Source organism: Siniperca chuatsi, linkage group LG19, assembly GCF_020085105.1.
Source record: "Siniperca chuatsi isolate FFG_IHB_CAS linkage group LG19, ASM2008510v1, whole genome shotgun sequence".
NCBI classification, from domain to species: Eukaryota; Metazoa; Chordata; class Actinopteri; order Centrarchiformes; family Sinipercidae; genus Siniperca; species Siniperca chuatsi.
Window position 1 is genome coordinate 12,348,088 of NC_058060.1, and position 20,230 is coordinate 12,368,317.

Consider the following 20,230-nt stretch of genomic DNA (forward strand, 5'->3'; position numbering starts at 1 on the left):
TTATGACGTCCCACTGCACTCAATCATTTTAAGGGCAAATACATATTTCTCTCTCTCTCTCGCTCGCTCTCATTTCTCTGTCATCTTCCCTTTCACATCTCTGGACCTGAGTCTTGAGATAACATCAATGAAATAAGGAGCCTGTCGTGGCAACAAGCCACTCAAATTTTAGGAGGGATACTGCAATTTTGTGTCACCAACTACAGAAATGCAAGCAATCAGGTAAGAAACTTCTCATGTAGGATATCACCAGAAAAAAGAGAAGAATTTGTCTCTTTTAAGAAATGTTTTTTTTTTCCGTAATGCATTAATTTCAGTACTAAATACAAGCTGTAAGCCAAATAGAATTCACACAAAAAAAATCTACATTTATTTACCCCGTTTTTTTGTATAAGATGGAGGTTGTTGCTTCAGGTCTGTTCAGACAGACACTGCAAAGTCAAGTAAAGTTGCCAAGTCAGTTCAAAGCCAGTAACTTTTAACTTTATTTTATACGATGACTATGGTTTCTGTCATTCACTGTTTTGCCTTAGGTGGTAAACCTCACCCACCTTGTAATTTAGTTACAGGAAGTTTAAACAAACATGTCACAAAAACAATCATTTATTCCATTCACAGTTCTTTTTATTGTGTGTCAAGATCCCCCTTAATACTTCTGTAATCATGTATACCTTCATACCTCACTCCTCAGGTCTCTGTTTATCCCCAAGTGGTCTTCAGATGTGCGTCTAGATGGGAAGACAGCTATAGTAACTGGGGCCAACGTTGGAATAGGCAAAGAGACAGCTAAAGACCTGGCCGGCAGAGGCAAGCAAACAGAGCTGCACATTTAAAGGCAGTCAAATGAGTGCTATGATGACTTATAGGCTCTTTCTATCATTCTTTCTTACTGTGTGACTCAGAGCGCCTGTGTGGAAAATGTTTAACAAGCTCATGCAAGAATAACAAACATAATGAGGTGGTTCAAGTATTAAACTGCTGAATAAAATAAATAATGCTCATAAGCATATGAACCAATGTGGGTTTCATAAAATACAGCTAAAAACACGTGACCAGAGCAGAGAACTGGAATTACAACTAATATCTGCTGCCATACTCTGTATATTGACGTGTAAACACAGAGACAATATGTTTAAAAGTCAGCTCAACACCACCTTACCTTGTTCAAATTTCAACATGAACGTACATGCAAACACACAATCAGCATTAAGCGGTATTAATCTCCGTAGGTGCACGGGTGATTTTGGCATGCCGAGACATGGCAAAAGGAGAGCAAGCTGCTCGTGACATCATGAGGGAGGTGAACGGAGCCAAGGTAGTCGCCAGGCAACTGGATCTGGCTGACACCAAATCGATCTGCCAGTTTGCTGAGAATATCTACAACAGTGGGTGGCACACACACACGTAGACTCCTGAATACAGTATATTTTTCATAAAGACTGTAATGCAGGTAACATATTTTGTTTTCCAGCTGAGAAGGCTCTTCACTGCCTGATCAACAATGCAGGTGTGGCTATGTGCCCTTACAGCATTACAGTGGATGGATACGAGATGCAGTTTGGAGTCAATCACTTGGGTACGAGATTAAAATATTGAGGAAATACACCAGTTTTGGGAGATCATTTTGGTGTCTCTGTTCTCATCACTCAATGGATGACCAGTGAGACAATCTCTAAAGCCTTTGTGTATTTCTTTTAAACTTGCTTTCTCTCTACTTCCACCTCCACTTTCTCCCTCATCAGGTCATTTCTTCCTGACCTTTCTGTTACTGGATTTGCTGAAGCACTCTGCCCCATCTCGGGTCATCAACTTGTCATCGGCAGCTCATGCCATGGGCAAGATCCAGTTTGATGACCTGAGCGGTGAGAAAGACTACCACCCTGTCAGGGCCTACGCACAGAGCAAGCTGGCTAACGTCCTGTTTACCAGAGAGCTGGCCAAAAGGACTGAGGGTAGGTGTGTGTTTGTGACAGATTATGCACTATGTACTGTATGTTTGTCTTTATGTCTCTTTCTGTGCCTCTTTGTCTCTTTCCCTATGCATAAAAAATCAATCTGCATCTCTTGCCAGTGTGAGAGTCTCATGCCTCAACCACAACTGCTCTGGGCAAGAAACAGAGCAAGGAGAAACATGTTCGTAGAAAACACAGTCATCTTAAAGAATTAATCATTGCTCCACCGATCACACCTTGTTTGCCATTCTCACTATTAATCTAATAACTTTTATAGAGATAATTAAGAGTAAAGAATGGCTTTTCGTATTAAGGTATTATCATGTTGTACCAAACTATGCATGGAACGTATGCATAATAAAATTGTTGCCATGGATTCTGATGCAGAATGTAACCAGTGTTTGACTAGTGTTAGGTTGCTGTCAAGGGTTTTCTTCTTATCCGGTTGAACAAAACGATATTATGAGATAGAAAACCAACCATGTTTTGAGAAGTTGGCATCCACATCAACCCATTTGAGAGAACGTTCTGTACCTACCTTTACCTACAGCTCTAGATGTGATGGCTTACTCTGTGGACCCCGGCATTGTGAGCACTGACATAACAAGGCACCTATGGCGCCCTCTTGTGGACTTAGTCAAGACCTTCAGTTTTCTGGTCAAGACCCCAGCAGAGGGAGCCAACACCACCGTCTACTGCACCGTCACTCCTGAGAGCCAGCTGCACACTGGAGGATACTACAAGTCAGTTTGAAATGCATTTGCAGTGGCAGCAATGCTCAAGATCAATCAGTTCAAATGAGCCAAACCAAATCACTTAACAAGCCACCTAAGAAGTGAAAGCAGACATCAGGCAACATCACACCATACGCATTTAAACAAGCGGATGTCATTGTTTCTCTGTTAGTGCAGAATGTCGAGAGAAATTGTAGTTGTCATCAACCACATCTCCTACTGGCTCTGGCTTTGTGGGTGTTGCAGTCTTCTTGAAAGGTGTCAGATGCAAAAATATGTCAACCAGCTACGTGACTGACAGCTACGTCTAAAAGCCATCTCAGCTACTAATAGGCCATACACTGAAGGTACAAAATGCACTCTTCTCAAGAGGTACACTGTAAAAGTAAATTGTTCATCATTGATTTGCCTCCTTAATTGTGTACCAGTCACAATAGAGGACGATTTGGTCAAGAGAAACAGGGTGTTTAAAAAGGCATTTCAAAACTTTAAGACAACTAAAATGTTGCATGTGCAGAAGAGGTAATTATTATTTCCTCTCCTTTCCTTTCCTTACAGGGACTGTGCCAGTGCAGAGAGCTCCAGGGCAGGCCAGGACGATGGCACTGCCTTAAAGCTGTGGGCTGTGAGCTGCCACCTGCTGGGCATCCGCTGGAGATAAACATAACAGACTTAAATATGCTCTCCTCCATGCTATGAAGCAAAATTCACGAGCACATACAGTGATACCCATAATACTACAAATATTATGCTGATGCTGGGTTTAGTGAATGCTGAAAATGTGATGCATGTGATGGAAAAAACATGTGTAAGTAGGCAAACAGGATGCCAAAGCAAGCCTAATCTACTTATTATAAATGAAAATAGCAGCAGCTGATAATAAATATCACTGATATTCCAAACTGCTGATTGTTCTCATGTGTTGTTTTTTTTGTTTTGTTTTTTGGTTCAGTTGCATAAGTAGCATGGCAGTATATACAGCAGGCATTTTTTAAATCTTCGCAGTTATTTCAAGAACTTCTGTTCTGAAGGAGTTATTCAGTATTTTGCAAGATTATGCTTCTTTTTTTCTTTTCTTTTTTTTTTTTTTTTTTTACAGTGTACAGCTAGTTTTGGAAATCCTGGGACTGGGATTAGGTGGTGGCAACCTGGTCCAATAAGACTTGGGGGGACCTCAAGTGGCCAGGAAGCAATGTTGCAATATTATCATGATAAAAGCATAGTGATTACATTCCAGCACAATCAACCATTATTACTACTGCTAGTAATATACCTCTTCTTCTAGTAGGTAATTAGAGCTAGTTCTTCAAGCGTTTATTAATGGGGGCTGTTTTTCTATTTGCACTTTCCTGATGTCACATACTGCAGTGGCGAAAAACCCCCACAATTATTGTGACAGAATACAAATGCTTTCGTACCACTCTGTTGAGTCAGCTCAGTCCATAACCTGAGTCTCTCCGACAGCAGGAGCCAGCAGGAGAACCGCCTTGTGAAGTTGTGAATCAATTATGCGCCAGCCCGCTCCTGATTGGCCCAGCCGTGAGAGTGCGGTGCCAAACGCAGCGGGGCGGGGAGAGATGAGAAGCACGAAATCCATTGATGAACTGTTGGGAGAGCTGAAGGAGGTAAATTCATTTCTTGCTGAAGTGGCTCACTGGTCTTGAGGTGGAAATTTGTTGCTCTTGAGGAAGAATGTCCTGCAGGTAGGAAAAAAAAAAAAACACAACCGGTGAAAAACGGCAAAGGTTAGGTGGCTGGCTCTGTTAATAACAGGGATGTTAGACGTTTTAATAGATAAGACTTGTGTAAAAATGTGTCATTTGTGTCGATTCAGTTTTTCTTTGCTTGTAAATTTTTTGTTATGTAGAGTGATTGAAAAACAGCTTAACAGTTTTTTGCTCCTGTGACAGTGAGTTCCTGCAGGAATATAGCCAGGTATTTTCCCATCATAATCAGGGAATATAAATACAGTTCACCTATTATATACACAGGATATAGCCAAAACTGACGTGTGCTTAAATGTAACAAAAAATGTTTTTGTTAGAGTCACTGTGATCATCAATTTATGGATCACTTTTGTGGAAAATTCTACAAAGGATCACGTTTCTGACTGAATGTGTATAAATAGACAAAGAGGATTACTGACAGCAACAGCAGTGTTGATTGGAAAGTATCCCTTTACTTATTATGAGGGGAAATACTATTTCTAATCAACATGTGTTTTCTGTGATTCATGGGTTTTTCCTTTATTGGTGCTTTACCTGTTGTGTGTGTTGTTCAGGAGTGTGTGCTGTAACCGCTGGTCATCTGAGGAGAGGTTAGATGGGAAAACAGTCATCATCACCGGAGCCAACACTGGTATTGGCAAAGAAACGGCCAGGGACCTGGCAAGGAGAGGTACTGCGCCGGCTTGTCTGTCCAGCTACCTCCACCAGTTTATTTCTGGCTCAGTTACATTCTATTGTTCATTTTCACTTACTTTCACACTATGATTTACACATTCCACTCTTTTCTCTGGAGTTAAGCACTTCTAATGCTTGGGTGGTTTAAAGCTAGAAAGCTTGATCTTCGAGTGTGGCCTCTGTCCTCAGACCTCCACCATAGAATTAGGTTTAATCCTACTTGTTTACTTTTTCAATGTATATAATTTGGTGGGAACATCAGGCTGTAAAGAATTTTATAACCTCTTACATATTCTGGAAAAGAGATTTGAGACTGTTAGCCAAAATGAACATCTTGCTTAACACTTCAAATGAAATCCAAGTGAAAGACAAATGGAAGACAGATGAGGCATCGAGGGGACAGAGGGAGCATTGTGAGGGTCTGCTCCCCTCCCGAGCCAGACAGGCAACAAAGAGAGATGGGAGGGTGCACCCAGCAGTGCACACACACACACACATATAGACAAGCAGAGGGAATGATATGAAAACTGGTTCTGCATACATGATTCAGTTTGTTCATTCGTCTGCACTTTAAAGGCTCAGCATGGCATCTACCTCCACTTTTTTGAAAATGTTGCTTTTATTTTGTAAATGAAAGGGCAACCAGGAATCTTATTTTTGTCCAGTAATGTATGTACGATAGAATAAATATAAATACAAACAACAACTTGAAAAGTAAAAAAAAGGGACTGGACAAGAAGAATCATCACTGCCAGAGGAAAATAATAATACTCTGGTCCTTGCTTCTGGAGAATTCACTGTATCACCTTTCAGTAAATGGGATTATGTAATAACACGATGACAACATGATTAGATTAGCAAGGATTCATAACAGAAGGTGGTTCCTCTGGGGGACTGTATCAGGAAAACCAAAGTGAATCTCAGCCTTTTTAATCGTTTATTTGTTGGGTTATAACATTCATTTTTAGGTGCATTTACCATGTTGACAAAGTGAAATGTCAAACGACAAAAGCTAATGTTTGAAAAATGAAACGAGACAGTGCTGTCATAATTACATATTTTTGCGTCTGAAAATACAGAATATGATCAGGCTTGACTTAAGACATTATTTGCATTTTGCCCAGATTCACATACTGACATTATTTATGCATGCGTAAATTACTGTGTAATCATCTGCTGGATAATCTTTAACTTGACTCAGTATAACCTTACATTCTCACTGTTTGTTTACTACTTTATTTAATTGAGTGAACTTGGCTACCAGGGAAATGTGGGAACAATTGGGTTTTCTCACACGGGAACAGCAGGGGAGAAACAAAGACACTGCGATGGGATGCAACTGATTAATGGCTCTCCTCTTCCATAATTGCTGGGCACAGCAGCTATTTTGTATATGTGTGTGTATGTGTGTGTGTGTGTGTTTGGTGGTGGGGGGAGTTGTCTATCTGTTTGTTTGTGCGGGCATGCATGCATGTGTGTGTGTGTGTGTGTGTGTGTGTGTGTGAGAGAGAGAGAGCGAGAGTGTGTGTGTATGTGTCCTCAAAGCCCCTCGCTGGGCTCATTAAGGAGAATGCATCGTAATTTGCGTCAGAGGCGAATGAGAATGACACAGTTGAGAGGGTCTTGTGTTCATGTGAGCGGAGCAGTTGGCTAAATGAGATGCTGAATGAGAGTTTAGAGAACATTAGAGGAGGATCCAAAGCACACAGAGATTTAGGTACTTCCTCCTTAATTGATGTAGGGAGCTTTGCAAATGAGCAAAGCTTTTTGTGGTTTTGAGTTTGGAAACTTTGAAGGATTTAAACCTCCTGTGTGTAGAATATTTGCCTCAATAAATAACTGTCAAGTTTATATTCAGCATAATGGCTGTAAAAATGGCTGTTTATTGTCTTCTCATGAACGTGTGTAAGATTTACAGCACAAATATAAAGCCTCAAACAAAACAAGAAGAGAGTTCATAGTGAAATGCTCTATATGCCCATCCATCCATCATTGCTTTTTCTTTACTTGCATATTCTTACTCAGGGACATGAGGGGGCTGGAGCCTCTCCTAGCTAGCACACAAACAAACTTGTACCTAGAGGCAATTTAAAGTTTCAAGTTCGTCTGAGCTGTATGTCTTTAGACCGCAGGAGAAAAGTAGTGTGGAATGGAGCATGAAATTATCGTAACTCGTGACCTTTGGCCCTCATTTTTCAGGTGCACGCATCATCATGGCGTGCAGAGACCTGGAGAGGGCAGAGGAGGCGCGGACAGAGATTTTGGAAGACACAGGAAATGAGAATGTGGTCATCAGGAAACTGGATCTATCCGACACCAAGTCCATCAGAGCGTTTGCTGAGCTCATCAACAAAGGTAGGTAACTAGCCATTAATATCTTCGCTTCCTGAGGCAGTGATGGGTTTCCTAAATGGGGCAGCTGTGGTTCTAGAGTGGGTGGGCATTAATCGCACGGTTGGTGGGTCGATCCCTGGCTCCTCCTGTCCAAGTGTCTGATTGTTCTCATCAGTGTCTTCTCCTGATTGTTGGGCCACTGCCTTGCAAAGTAGTTCTGCCACCACTGATGTGTGTGTGCTTGGGCTAATGAGAGGCAAACAGTAAAAGCGCTATATAAATGCAGTCCATTTACCAAACATCAGCTGCATTTATGCCATTTATTTAACATATGATAGTTCTGTCACTAACATTATCTTTTTTGTGTTTGTGTGGGACATTCCTTTCAGAGGAGAAAGGAGTGAATATCTTGATAAACAATGCAGGCATCATGATGTGTCCCTACTCCAAGACTGCAGACGGGTTTGAAATGCAGTTAGGGGTCAATCATTTGGGTAAGTCCTATTGGAAGTCTCTACCTGGATTTGAAATTTCATGTACATTTTTCGAGAATCTGTCAAGCAGGCATAAAATGCAGTGAAGTGGTTCAGTTTATCAGCGAGATGAATAAAAGAGGGGCTTCTTGTTAATTTTTCTACTGCTCAGTGTGGGTAATTGATGTAACATAAACAGTTGGCAGTCATATCTTAGTGAGTGGTTTAATATTACGATTACATAGCAATTGGGGGAGTTTTCCTACTAAAGAAGGTAAAAATATTTTTATCCATATTAGGTGGTATTAACAAGCTGAACAACACATGTAAAACCAAGCTAACCAACAGCTTCAGCTAGGAAAATGAGTCACTGTTTTCTTCAAGCTGTCACTCTGTTTTGGACCACAGCCTTCTACCAAATGATATTTTCCTCTGTGGTATTTTTGTCACAGGCTGACAGAGAGGAGAACACTCCGTGCTCGAACATGGTCTCCCACACACACACACACACGTGCGCACACATATGCAGAAACACACGTGCACACACACATACATAAATGGGGGGGGGCTTATCTTATCAACAACATAATAAGAGCTACTGTATGTTGACTATGAAAAACAACCACTTGTGACTCCAACATCACATGAAATCAGAAACACACCACCAACTAAAGATGCAGAAATTGAAATAAAGAGAGACTTCCAAAGAGAGACAAAGACCACCAGAGAGGAAGAAACAGAAGGAGACAGAGAGAGAAATTAGACAACTTTAACCCTTCATATCATGATTTCAATGACATCAACAGTGCTATGAAAATGAAAATCCCCTCAGTTTTAGTGATAAAGAATATTGCAGCAATTTAAAAGATGTGTGTAAAGGGCACTTTATAGGAGCGCTCCATTCAGCACAACAAAACCACAACACAAGCCAAAAGACCAGCAATGCAAAGACAGTACTATTTTTATACATAAGAAACACAACAACAGTATAAGGAGTCTAGATAGCATCTGTTTGGCACTGTCAGTGGTGAAGTCTCAGAGTGGTACAGTTCTCTTCCCTCTACAGCAGCTCCAACTTTCACAAGGCTCTCGCTGATGAAAAGTAAGTTATATAGGGTTTTATGAGTTGCTTGTTCTTTGTGTTTTTGGTATGAGCGTATGACCCTCAAATTTGAGTGGACAAAATGACAACATGAGTATGCATTTGGCTTTGAAAGTATCACCTACCAAAAGACAATTCCCTTGTCCTTTTCCTCTTTGCAACCCTCCATTAGATGTACCAAAGTGTTTTTTCTCAGGGGGCTCCTTGTCTTCATGGCATGGTGTGCGTGGTGAAAATATTCTAGGAGTAAAAATCCATCACAGTGTGTTGTAGTGACTTCTTTCTATTTGGTGTGTGGTTTGTTTGGGTAGCATGAGACAATAGCCTGAAAGTGTGTGTCTTATGACTTTTCTCAGGTCACTTCCTGTTAACTTACCTGCTGCTGGACCTCATCAAGCGTTCAGCTCCTGCCCGTATTGTCGTCGTGGCATCAGTGGCCCACACCTGGACCGGGCTTCGACTGGATGACATCAACAGTGAGAGGAGTTACGATACCATGAAGGCCTATGGACAGAGCAAGCTGGCTAACGTCCTCTTCGCGCGCTCACTTGCCAAACGGTTACAAGGTGAGGTGAGACGGTCACGTTTTCAAGGAGTGCATGCATAAGCACACGTCGCAAAGGATGGAGGAAATAATAAAATGACTTAATTACAGATTTGGTTTTAAATTTGATTCACAAATTTGTATTGTAGCTATGACATAGGCATAGACATTGTCAAGTCCTCCTCTTGTTCAATTTCCCAAAGTACACACGGACAACTCAAATTTTCAACTTAATCACTGTTAATTTTCTTTTTGGCTTTGTCAGTTGATCAGTAAATTAGGTTGTAAACCTTTAAAGACAGAGAAACAAAAGTTACCATTTTAACTAAACATTTTCAAATGTTTTAGTAAAGTTTTAACATTTAACATAATCTTAACATTTTTAACTTGTACTATCCTTTTGTATCTTATGCATTTACATTTTTTCAAACTCAAAATAAAATTTAGCACAAACTCATTTAAACACAAAATCAATGAAGTCAATGCTGCAGTGTGTTTCTCCAATCTACACAGCAGTTAAACATACTTGTCCAATTAAACAGCATTTCAAACATCATAAAATTAAATAAACCATTTCACCGACCATTGGCGTCTTGGGATTGAACCATAGAGTGAACTTGGAGTGTCTTCTCTCTGAAGTTTCTTTGTTTAAATGAATGATAACCTCCATGTTTTTACAGGTGCTTTCAATCAGTGACAATGACTGATCTGGTCATAAGCAGCCAGTTTGCTGCTGCTGGTGCACTCTGGGAAGTGTAGTTCTTTTAGACCTACTCCTGAGATTTAGCTCAACAGACATGGTTATGTTAACATGTGAGCATGCACACCTGTAGAAGGGTTTTTCTGAGAGACTAAGGAAGATTTTGATGTCTGAGCTTGAAGGCTTAATGGTTAACTTCTAAGAGAGAGAGGAAGAGCCTATGCAGTTCTTGCTTAGAAAGGTGAATCAGAAAAGCAGCATTGTATTCATTTGTATTCAGCAAGTCCATACTTACCATTACTTGCACACTGGATAGCTTGCATAAGTGTTTATCCTTATTTAATTGTCTTTTCTCACTCGGAGGATTTCAGATTTTCACTGGAAATGAGCCATTTTGTTGTCTCAATCAGTTGTTCTTTTGGTTCTGTTGCTTAATGGCCAAGAACTGAAAGAAATTACTTCAATATGACACAGCCCTACAGTGTAATGGTTGACTCCCTAGACCCCTCCCTAGTATAGCTATCAAAACTCAGTCCATTTGGATTTTAACTCAGAAAGAAACAGAAGATAAGACATTAAAGGGAAGAACGAAATGAAAATACTATGGATACTATGGCTATTCATTGAAAAAGAAGCATATTATGCACAGGAATATGTGTCAATTGTATGCAAACTCATAGCAGAGTATGTGAATGTTACTAACATGGTCATACTTGTTTGCATATGTTAATATGAATATACAGTATGCGTGTAGGTGACTGTTTAGGTGCCTGTATACGTGTTGCAGGTACAGGGGTGAATGTGTTCTCTCTGCACCCGGGGGTGGTGCAGTCTGACCTGTGGAGGCACCAGCACCAGTGTATCCAGGTGGCAGTGAAGATCTTCAGGATTTTCACCAAGACAACAGTGGAGGGAGCACAGACCACCATCTACTGTGCTGTGGAGCCACATCTGGACGGCCAGAGTGGAGGGTACTTCAGGTACACACAGTATTTCAGCCAACCTACAATTGGTTATACAAGAGCTTTCAGATTGCTGGCTTCATGCTGCTCAGTATTATTACCTGCTGACTAACAAAGGGTATACTGTATGTAACTGAGAGCTAACAATTTTTGTTCAATGCACCACACAGTGTGTAATGGCCATTCTCTGTCCCTGTGTATGCTCAGTGACTGCGCTCCTGCTAGGTGCTCAAGGGCTGCTTCTGATGATGACTTGGCCCAAAAACTGTGGGAGATCAGCTGCAACATGCTTGGCATTACCTGGCAGTGAATAGCGGCAAATTAACTGTGCAGTGAATGATATATTTTTTATCAAGGCATTAATGTTACTGTTGTGAAAAAAATGTATTTTATGAAGTACAGTACAGTCCAAAGGTCATTGGATCACTACCAAGAGCTCCTTTTATTAAATAAAATATCACAAATGAATCCAACGTTTTAGTCAAATTGTATTTATCAAACACGACTGCATGATGTTTTACCCATATGTCAAACTGTTTGTTAGCATTCACTGACAAATTAATTTCAATACTTTTTGTAAAATTTTAAATACTTTGAAGAAATACTCTTGAACTTTGTTTTTACTGTACTTTTACGCACTGATGTGGGCATTCTTTGCTTAGTCAGTGCTGATGCTGTTCTGTCTTATTAGCTTGTAAAGGCGTTAGCCAGCATTGGGCTTGCTTTGGATGAAAATGACCTGGTTTGTGAAAGTCTGTCTTACATGTCCCCTTACAAACTCTCAGTTTGTAAGTTCCAGTGTGGCAGTGGGATAGTTTTTGGCACTGATGAGAACAATTTTCTAAACAGCTTCCAAAAGCCCCTTTTTCAAAGTAACTTTTTAATGAAATACTGTACATCAGGGCACACATGCAGTATTGTGGTTGACAGTCAAAACACTTACAGTATATGACAGTTAATATGAAGTGGGTCCTGTTCTGCTTTTGTAGTATCAGAATGGACATTTATTGATCAGTAAAACATGAGCCATTGGTCTAAAATGATTATTATTTTTTTTTCATTGAACAGCCTTGTATCATGCAATCTGCAGTTTCAGATGCCTTCCTGTTAGCTGAGGAAGGAAACATGTAAGATGATCTGTTATGTGGCTGTACTGAGGTAATACGGTTACCTCAATACATTGTGACCATAATATATTCACATTATGATTGTAATCATAATATGGTTGCAATGTGTCAGCATGTTGAGGCTTTTGCAAAGCCTCTGAAATTGGGAATATGTTAATGTGCCAATATGTACATAATGTAAAAATTAAACATGTTAGACTGGCAAACATATTACAAAGTTGTGTATTTACTCAATGTTAATGTATTCCAAGCTGTTGGATTGACCTTTTCAGATTCAGTAACATGTAACACTGGGATGAATTTGAGAGTTAAAAGAGATTAGGTAAATTTTGTGTTTTCACAATAAAACAATTGAGGGTCTTAAAGTCTTAGTCAGTGCCACCCCAACAGATGACTGCATTTCAATGTGACTTACCGCATGGTCGGTTCATTAAAGTGACAAATGTAAAAAGTAATGTTGGAATCCTGCTGCCTATAGCATAGCACTGTTTAGTATTATTCACTTTTTTGCTCATTGATTGAGGTCCTAATAGTGGCTGGAAAACAGTGTAGAGAATGTAGTGGACAGCAGCACATGTACTTGTTTTTTGCTGGACAAGAGTATTACTGTAAGTGTGGCACTTGTCACACCATATAATCAGTATAATGGAGAACAAAGATCAAGAGAAAATGCCAGAATTCTATTTAGAAACTGTATCTTAATCTAAATCACATGAGGGAGTATTTAAGACTAAAGGAATGTGGCATGAGCAAGAGGAGTGGCTATGAGGAGTCTAGGACCAATGCTCCCTCAAAACAATGTGTGTATTATGATTTAGATGTATAATCACACTCACCAAAAAACAATATCCCTTCAGTCATGTACTCTATTTTGAAAAACAGTTGTTACTTTATTTTAAGAAACTGACGGTAAAATATCCCTACACTGAATAACATAGTTTGTTATTAAGACAGAGAGTGAGTCTGGAAAAAAATTGATATCCAGTGTATCAGTACCAATCCCACAGCTGCCCTGCTGTGACACAAACATACAGTAGTGGCATGTATTCATATGTAAGAATAAGAAAGAGGAAACATAGTATCATATGATTCAATTATTGCAATTATAAAGATAACACAGCCAAAGGCAGAGAAAGTAGGATAGTGCAGGTAGGAGTTTACATTCAGTAGAAATACAATAATATGTGAGAAAAAAAAGGAGATAAAATTGTATATTTAAGTAATTACAGTCAGTAATGTTGTATCTATAAGTCAGGTTCCGTGTGCTCTCCTATTTTGCAGCCTAACTAAAAAAGAGTTGGAACAAAGCCGGATATAATTAATTTATTTTATTGTTTATTTTATTGCTTTTGTGTACATTATGTGTTTTATTTATTGTGGTATTTTATTTCTCTTGTTGTGAAGCACTTTGTACTGTTTTGATAAGAGCTCTATAAATAAAGTTTTATTATTATTATTATTATTATTATTAAGAAAGTAAGTAAAATGGGGTTAAACCATGCAACTGTTTCTGTGATCAAAACTGGCAGCATGTTTCTGTTACAAAAACCTCCTGGCCAGTAGGTGACAGTGTGGACAATAATTCAAGCTCATATAAAAAAAGAGAAAGAATATCATACGCATGCGCGTCTAAAGTCTACGTCAGCTCTTTCCTACTAACAAGCTGCCTAGAAGCTACGTGGCCCTCACTCCTCTGACGGTCTTCAAATCTAACACGACCTCATAAACAGGTAAGATAAGTAGTATTCTATTAAACATTATTGTATGCTTACATAAATCTAACTGGAATTTTGACTTTTATTTGTTTTATATATTAATTGGCCTGATAGCTTTTCTTACGATGACGTTAACGTTAGCTAACATAGAAATGATGGGTTAACTAACATAACTACTTTCAAAATATGTTTTTTTCAATTATAAGGACACATATCTTTCAACACACTGGTTACTATTTGATGGGAAAAAAAAGACCTGTGGTATATTAACGATTATAACGTTGTGGGCGTCATTAAAGGCTGAGGCTGCTGAAGTCAACGTCAGCACTGAAAGCAGCCGAGGCTTTAACAGTGATATTGTTTTTTATTCCGTCCGCAGCTTAAACACCATGGATCAGGTAATGCAGTTTGTTGAGCCCAGCCGGCAGTTCGTCAAAGACTCCATAAGGCTCGTAAAGAGATGCACAAAACCCGACAGAAAAGGTAGGTTCATACTTTTCCATTTGGCCCAGTCTTTGTTGTGCTGGTAGCAGCGTCGAGTCTGAGCTGCTTGGCTTACTTTAACACATCTGGCATCATGAGTAATTTTATTTAAAGGTTGTGTTTTGATATTGATTGTTTTTGCCCTCCTTCAGAATTCCAGAAGATTGCCATGGCCACAGCGATTGGGTTTGCCATCATGGGTTTCATTGGTTTCTTCGTCAAACTCATTCACATCCCCATCAACAACATCATTGTGTAAGTAGTAGTAACAGAGACACTATTTACATGGTAAATTGTATCATATAATTGGTGCCTGATTGTTATTTAAACATTTATTATTATTATTATTATTATTATTATTATTGTTAGTTATTATTATTATTAATAGTTTTTGTTTTGTTTTCTACAGTTAATTGGTTAAGAAAATGCTTCAAGTATTGTTAAAGACAAATTATTTATGAGGAACAGTGAAGAGGTGGCCCAATAGAAGGGGGGGTTGTCTTGATTAGATATTGTTTGTGTCCCTGCTCTGTCCAGGAAAGCACTATCTAAGCATTTTATCCCTGTGTCTCGCTGATATCAGTGATGAGAGAGGAGGGGTTTACACCAAAACGGTGATCCAAAAAGTGGCAGCATTTATTGAACCTTGAATTTTGTGTATTGTTAAACCACTAGAACTAATGCTTTACAGACAACACTCCAGTAAATCTGAGTTGTCACCCAACATTAGATGATGTCAACAAGAGTCTCTTATTGACCAATTACTAGCCTAAATTACCAGAAAGCAAAGCAATTTCATAGACCAACTTCTATAAATAATTTTGAACAAATATATATAATTAACATTAGCACGAAATATTGCTTTAAAAAATATCTGATTAGGATTATCTTTTGCATAAGACAGACTGTTTATTTTATTACATAAATGATAGAACAGCATAACAAGTTATTTACATTTACCACATTAAAATAAGCATTAATACGATGTTGCATACTTAAGTTTATTGTTACACAAAAGATGAGGGGAAAAAAAGTAGTCACACTGGTAACATTATTATTTATTATTTATTATTTTTGTGCACAGTAGGATATAACATTCAAATACCATCCATTTAGGTTGCCATAGTAGTCAGAATATACAGCATCCCATCTGTTTTTGGAAGAAACTCTTTGCAAGTGGTACTGATATACACAATCATTGTATTTTGGGCAGTGGCTTTCTTAAGCAGTGATTAATTGGATTGCTTGGTCATTAAAACTGATTTACAGAAAAATATTTCTGTTTATGTACCAAATTTCTCCAATCACTAACACTGCCTTTCTTGTTTTTCCTCTAGTGGCGGTTAAATCCTGGTCAAGCAAAAACGCAAACTTGAATACCCGGGGACAGGAGATGGTGGTGCAAAGTGTTATTCGGCTGGTGTGATTGGGGGACAGAAGGGATGGCATTTTTACATTCTGTGCACATTTATATTTCGCTGTGTAAATAAAACAAATGGAAACCCATAGACTGATTTGTCCTGTTTATTCAAATAGCCATGCTGTCACTTCAGAATGTAAACAGTTTTTCTGACTTTCAAAAGTAGAGTATTAAACTCTAATCAAAAGGCACAAATACTTTGAAGCTGGGTGTACAGTAATTTCCATAGTACTTAACAGAAATTGTTACTATTTGAGCCACAAGAGGACAGTGGAACAGGAGCACTGATGTCGAAGGCACATACTGTAGGCTGATACAAAGCAGATATCTGCACAATTTAAAGGAAGATGTACTGTAGTTATGGGTCTGTAATTCTCTGTAATATTTAAAATGTGTTTTATGAAGGGAACCAGATGTTGGTATGGAATAAGGCTTGGATTCTGGTTGTATAAGGTGCATATTCACAAGCAGAGATTAATTTTGAATTTAACCATGTAGAGTGAAGAAGCACACCCAAGTGTTTCATAAAACCTGTGATAAAAAGAATACAGGTATAAAAACTAAAAATCGTAATCTATTTCTGTCAGTTTTAAATTTTCCTATGTTCCAACAGAGCTGACCAAGTCTTGATCATTATATCATTCGTAGAAAAAAGTGAGATTTTTGGCCACATGAAATATTGCTTTCAGCTTTTTTTTTTAAACTACATACTATACAAAACAAAACTAGTGAGTCTGCCATTGCTCAGCTGTAGAAAAATAGTTACATGTTTTGATTAGTCAAATACCGACTGAGTAAAAGGATTTCTTCTGTGTCATTCACTATCCTTGCGGATGCCCATGCTCCAGAGCAGAGGCTGGTCTGTTGTCACAGTTACAGGCTTCCTGGGGTTTCCAGGGGCAACGGGTTCATAGGTGTTGGAGGTGCTTACTAGCTTTCCAAATTGCAGGACCTGGTTATCTGGACAGAGGAGACAGACACATAATTAAATACAGCAGTAATGAGGGCCTACTGAGTGATACCGCACTTAATGGCTACTTTAAATAGTCTAGTTAAATTATTTAGTGAGTAAAAGTAGATAATTAGTTTTCAGTAACTAGTTATCTTATAATGCACACACTGTCTTCTGTCCTTTCTGTTGTTTGACTATTCATAATGCAGCTGTGTGTCAAGGCCTTGTTAGAGAGGATGTGGTCTAGAGCAGTTTGTGTCCCTATATAACCGAGGCGAGGTGGACCACATGACTTTGCTTTATGTCTGACCAAAGAAATTTGGACCTAGCGAAGCAGGGTTCGCAGCCAAAACCACACACATTCACAAAGGCTATTATGCTAAGGCCACTGAGCACACTCCCACTTTGTGGTTGCTGAAGTGCTAACAAATCCCCTCGATGAGAATCCTTCAGCTGCCACTTACAGGAAAGGTGACCACTGAGTCGTACGAGTCACATAAGGCTTTTTGTTTGGCATCCTTTATAATGATGAGCAGTGAGTGAAAGAGAATTAACTCCTCAAGGAGACAGCCTTTACGAGAAGTTTTAAATAAAGAATTCAATCCAGATACATTTTTATTTTCCATATGATGAGCACAGATATGTAATTTACCAGAACTGACATATCTAGCCCTGAAAATGTTCACCTTCAAGACCTAATGCTTTACAGGTTAAACCATATAGGTAGTAAATATTTGCTTAAATTTCGTGATTAAATGTTTCTTTGTGCTCTATTGGTGCTGTCTCCAAACTAAGGGACATAATCAGTTCACTCACTCAAAATGATGTGGTGATTTACTCTTTATAAGGGCGAATATAACAATGTTGATGTTCCAAAAGTTGAACTGAGGGTGATTTGATTGAACTGAACCATTCAGACCTGAAAGGACACCTGGCCAACACTGACATCTAGTGGTCAAACCAGGAAGCTTGGTAGTGTCTTTAGTGAAGGGGCATCAAAGTCTCTGTGAGTGGCAAGACTCAGGTCAATGGTCAATTTATCAACAGTTACCTGAATAAATAAGTAATTGTCTTTGACCCTGACCATGCTTTATAAAACATAAATGAGTGAAGATAAACCTCTAAACAACTTCACAAATTAATGGCTGTAACTCTAATGTAAAAATAGTACATTTAAGTTTTTGTGAGGAATTTAGACATGCAAAATAATGAATCTTTAAGGAAAATAACAAACCTCTTCCATGCTTCAACAGGCCCACATGTCAGTAATACGAATTTGCGTGTCACTTTTCCCATTAACAGTTGCATTTATTCACGCAACATTTGCTCTGAGTAAGCTGAGCTGACAAACACCCTGAGAGTGGAGCTGTTGGATCGTGTCTAATGTGAAAAGGGCAAACTCACCTCAGGAGATTTACACCTGGGGCTTTCTATTATTCATTCACTATTATCTGTCACTATGTTCATATAATCTGCAGCAAATTAAATAGTAAGACTTTTCTAACTGAATTTCTGACCCTATAGGTCAACAAATCTACAAACTTCTGCTTTGTGTTCACAGACAAAAAGGTTCTGCTGTGGCGTTTGGCTCTAATTCTAACAGGTTTTTTTTTTTTGGGGAAAGCATTCACCTGTTTGTCTTCTTTTTAGTCTCTAAAGCACTCCATCGCTTAGCTCTCTCAACTCTGGCTGCTATGAGCATTGACTTTACTTTTTTAGCCATCTTGATCTAATTACCTGGTTTGCCTGCTTGGTGCCAGTGGGCCATGAGCAGTGTTTGAAAGTAAGTTGGAGAATTTGTGCTCTGAGTGGCACAAACCACTGCTGACACTGTTTTGTCATTCCTACCCAATTAATAAGGTCTCTTTATTTTTCATTTGTGGGAACAGCATTGCCATCTGCTCTTCTGAATATATTGTGCCTGGACGAATGACCTTAAAAGGCACCAATTTGTAACTTTTCACACATTCAAACAACAACACAGATAACAGAGCATGCATTTATTGTCATGTTTGTGAAGTCATTTAATCTGACTGTTGCTGCTGTGCAGTTAAGAGCGACCAGGTAACGTATTACATATTATTTAGTAAAATCACAGGACAGGACAGGTGTAACCTTACAGGCAACATGATTCAGTACCAGAATAAGTCCCACAATAAATGCATTGTTTTACACCATATCTATCATACAGATTGATATAACAGTACAGTGCTACATCCTTATAGTATGCTACTGTGTATAGGGTACTAAACTAGCATTCTCTATGTACAAAACACATATAATTCAAATGTGTAAAATCTGTATGCAAGAAAAATTACATTAACATTGTATGTTGTAGATTTTATTATATGTCATGTGCCCTACATACACACAGTAGAGTTAGTTTTCAGAAACCTTGAATCAGAGCTCAAAGGCATTACTTTAGCAAAAGTCTAAATGAATCATTAAGCTGCAAGTCTGGGAGTATTTAAAGAGACAATTTCCCTCCAGTCTCAGAAAATTGGGTGCCAAGGCAACTGTGGTGCATCATTAGTGCAAAATATTTTAGATTAGTCCAAGTTTTTTGTAGGCTTTGTAAAGTTTGATAAAATAAAATTCAATACGCTATACTGAGACACGTGAATTCTGGGTCTTACAAATCAAATACAGCTTTTCCATATATAGGGAATTTCAGAAGTACAAATTCTATTCTCTTGTGAAGAATAAGGAGACTAATTAATCATACAACGTGAATCGGCAAATGCTACGCCTCAAACGTCATACAGTATACTGCACACTGTTAACCCAAACCAACACCTGATAATTGCATTGTTTCAACATAATCTAGAAGAGACAAAACATTTTATGAATATGCAAAAATAGTTTTGGTGCAATCGCTTCATGCAAAGGCGAAAATGAACACAAAGGAACAAAGACAGGAGAGAATGAAGCGAATCATTTGTCCACAGGCGCCTGCACACACATCAAACAGGGACCTATTCTGCTGCAAAGACTGCCACACAAGCATGGTATTAGACCAGCTTGACTCAGAAAAGGGAGGAAAATAAGCTTTATGTGAAGTTGGGGTACTTAATAATTGAGTGAGAATAAAGCCATAGTCACTATGCTTTGGCATATGAGAATAATTTCTGACGGTGCTTAAGTGCTGGCCTGAAGTTTTCACTCTGCAGGGTAATGTGTTTCCACCAGGTTCATACCAGCAGAGCCACAAGGGTTGCCAAAGAGCTGGAAAAATCAAGAGAAGTCAAAAGATATTGTACTATTTTGTGTCATGTGTGAGTGAGTATGTATACTTTCATAGCTCTCTCTGGGAGGATCAAAAAGTCCTGA

At 38.8% G+C, this 20,230-nt stretch overlaps 4 protein-coding genes and 1 long non-coding RNA gene across 11 annotated transcripts in view; 3 read left to right on the forward strand and 2 right to left on the reverse strand.

Moving 5' to 3' along the window:
* The first annotated feature begins 66 nt into the window (after positions 1-66).
* Positions 67-3,591, forward strand: si:dkey-73n8.3 (uncharacterized protein LOC100150965 homolog). Its single transcript, XM_044175553.1, has 7 exons — positions 67-222; positions 692-807; positions 1,230-1,385; positions 1,472-1,576; positions 1,743-1,952; positions 2,503-2,695; positions 3,245-3,591. Exons 1-7 carry the CDS (start codon positions 209-211, stop codon positions 3,345-3,347), a joined length of 897 nt encoding a protein of 298 aa, XP_044031488.1. The 5' UTR covers positions 67-208; the 3' UTR covers positions 3,348-3,591.
* Positions 3,592-4,054: 463 nt separating this feature from the next.
* Positions 4,055-12,540, forward strand: zgc:112332 (uncharacterized protein LOC553712 homolog). 2 transcript variants are annotated; one of them, XM_044175554.1, is made up of 7 exons: positions 4,055-4,389; positions 4,968-5,083; positions 7,288-7,443; positions 7,812-7,916; positions 9,354-9,563; positions 11,029-11,221; positions 11,411-12,540. In XM_044175554.1, exons 1-7 carry the CDS (start codon positions 4,379-4,381, stop codon positions 11,511-11,513), a joined length of 894 nt encoding a protein of 297 aa, XP_044031489.1. In that variant the 5' UTR covers positions 4,055-4,378; the 3' UTR covers positions 11,514-12,540. The 2 variants fall into 2 exon arrangements, with proteins under 2 accessions (XP_044031489.1, XP_044031490.1); XM_044175555.1 differs by having other exon boundaries at positions 4,057-4,311.
* On the reverse strand, positions 8,755-11,018 carry LOC122866211. Its single transcript, XR_006375644.1, has 3 exons — positions 10,125-11,018; positions 9,374-9,544; positions 8,755-9,237 (listed from the first exon to the last, which is right to left on the reverse strand). It is a non-coding gene; the product is annotated as an uncharacterized LOC122866211 (long non-coding RNA).
* Positions 12,541-13,907: 1,367 nt separating the features above from the next.
* sec61g (SEC61 translocon subunit gamma) lies at positions 13,908-16,034 on the forward strand. The gene is made up of 4 exons (XM_044175563.1): positions 13,908-14,060; positions 14,425-14,528; positions 14,681-14,783; positions 15,866-16,034. Exons 2-4 carry the CDS (start codon positions 14,435-14,437, stop codon positions 15,873-15,875), a joined length of 207 nt encoding a protein of 68 aa, XP_044031498.1. The 5' UTR covers positions 13,908-14,060; positions 14,425-14,434; the 3' UTR covers positions 15,876-16,034.
* Positions 15,566-20,230, reverse strand: part of tpk1 (thiamin pyrophosphokinase 1) — a 69,397-nt gene continuing 64,732 nt past the window's right edge. For 4 of the 6 annotated variants that reach the window (XM_044175556.1, XM_044175560.1, XM_044175557.1 and 1 more), the window contains one exon: positions 16,037-16,908. In XM_044175556.1, the coding sequence (XP_044031491.1) occupies positions 16,763-16,908 (146 nt within the window). In that variant the 3' untranslated portion in view covers positions 16,037-16,762. Of the gene's footprint in view, positions 16,909-20,230 lie in introns of all 6 variants that reach the window. The other 2 variants (XM_044175561.1, XM_044175562.1) reach the window with 1 other exon arrangement.

Excerpts from the sequence above, each read along its gene's own strand:
- zgc:112332 (XM_044175554.1), top strand. Across the intron at positions 5,084-7,287 it reads CAGGGACCTGGCAAGGAGAG|GTGCACGCATCATCATGGCG; the intron begins GTACTGCGCCGG and ends CTCATTTTTCAG. Across the intron at positions 7,917-9,353 it reads GTTAGGGGTCAATCATTTGG|GTCACTTCCTGTTAACTTAC; the intron begins GTAAGTCCTATT and ends GACTTTTCTCAG.
- sec61g (XM_044175563.1), top strand. The coding sequence starts at position 14,435 with ATGGATCAGGTAATGCAGTTTGTTGAGCCCAGCCGGCAGTTCGTCAAA. Across the intron at positions 14,529-14,680 it reads CACAAAACCCGACAGAAAAG|AATTCCAGAAGATTGCCATG; the intron begins GTAGGTTCATAC and ends GCCCTCCTTCAG.
- si:dkey-73n8.3 (XM_044175553.1), top strand. Across the intron at positions 1,386-1,471 it reads TGCTGAGAATATCTACAACA|CTGAGAAGGCTCTTCACTGC; the intron begins GTGGGTGGCACA and ends TTTGTTTTCCAG. Across the intron at positions 1,577-1,742 it reads GTTTGGAGTCAATCACTTGG|GTCATTTCTTCCTGACCTTT; the intron begins GTACGAGATTAA and ends CTCCCTCATCAG.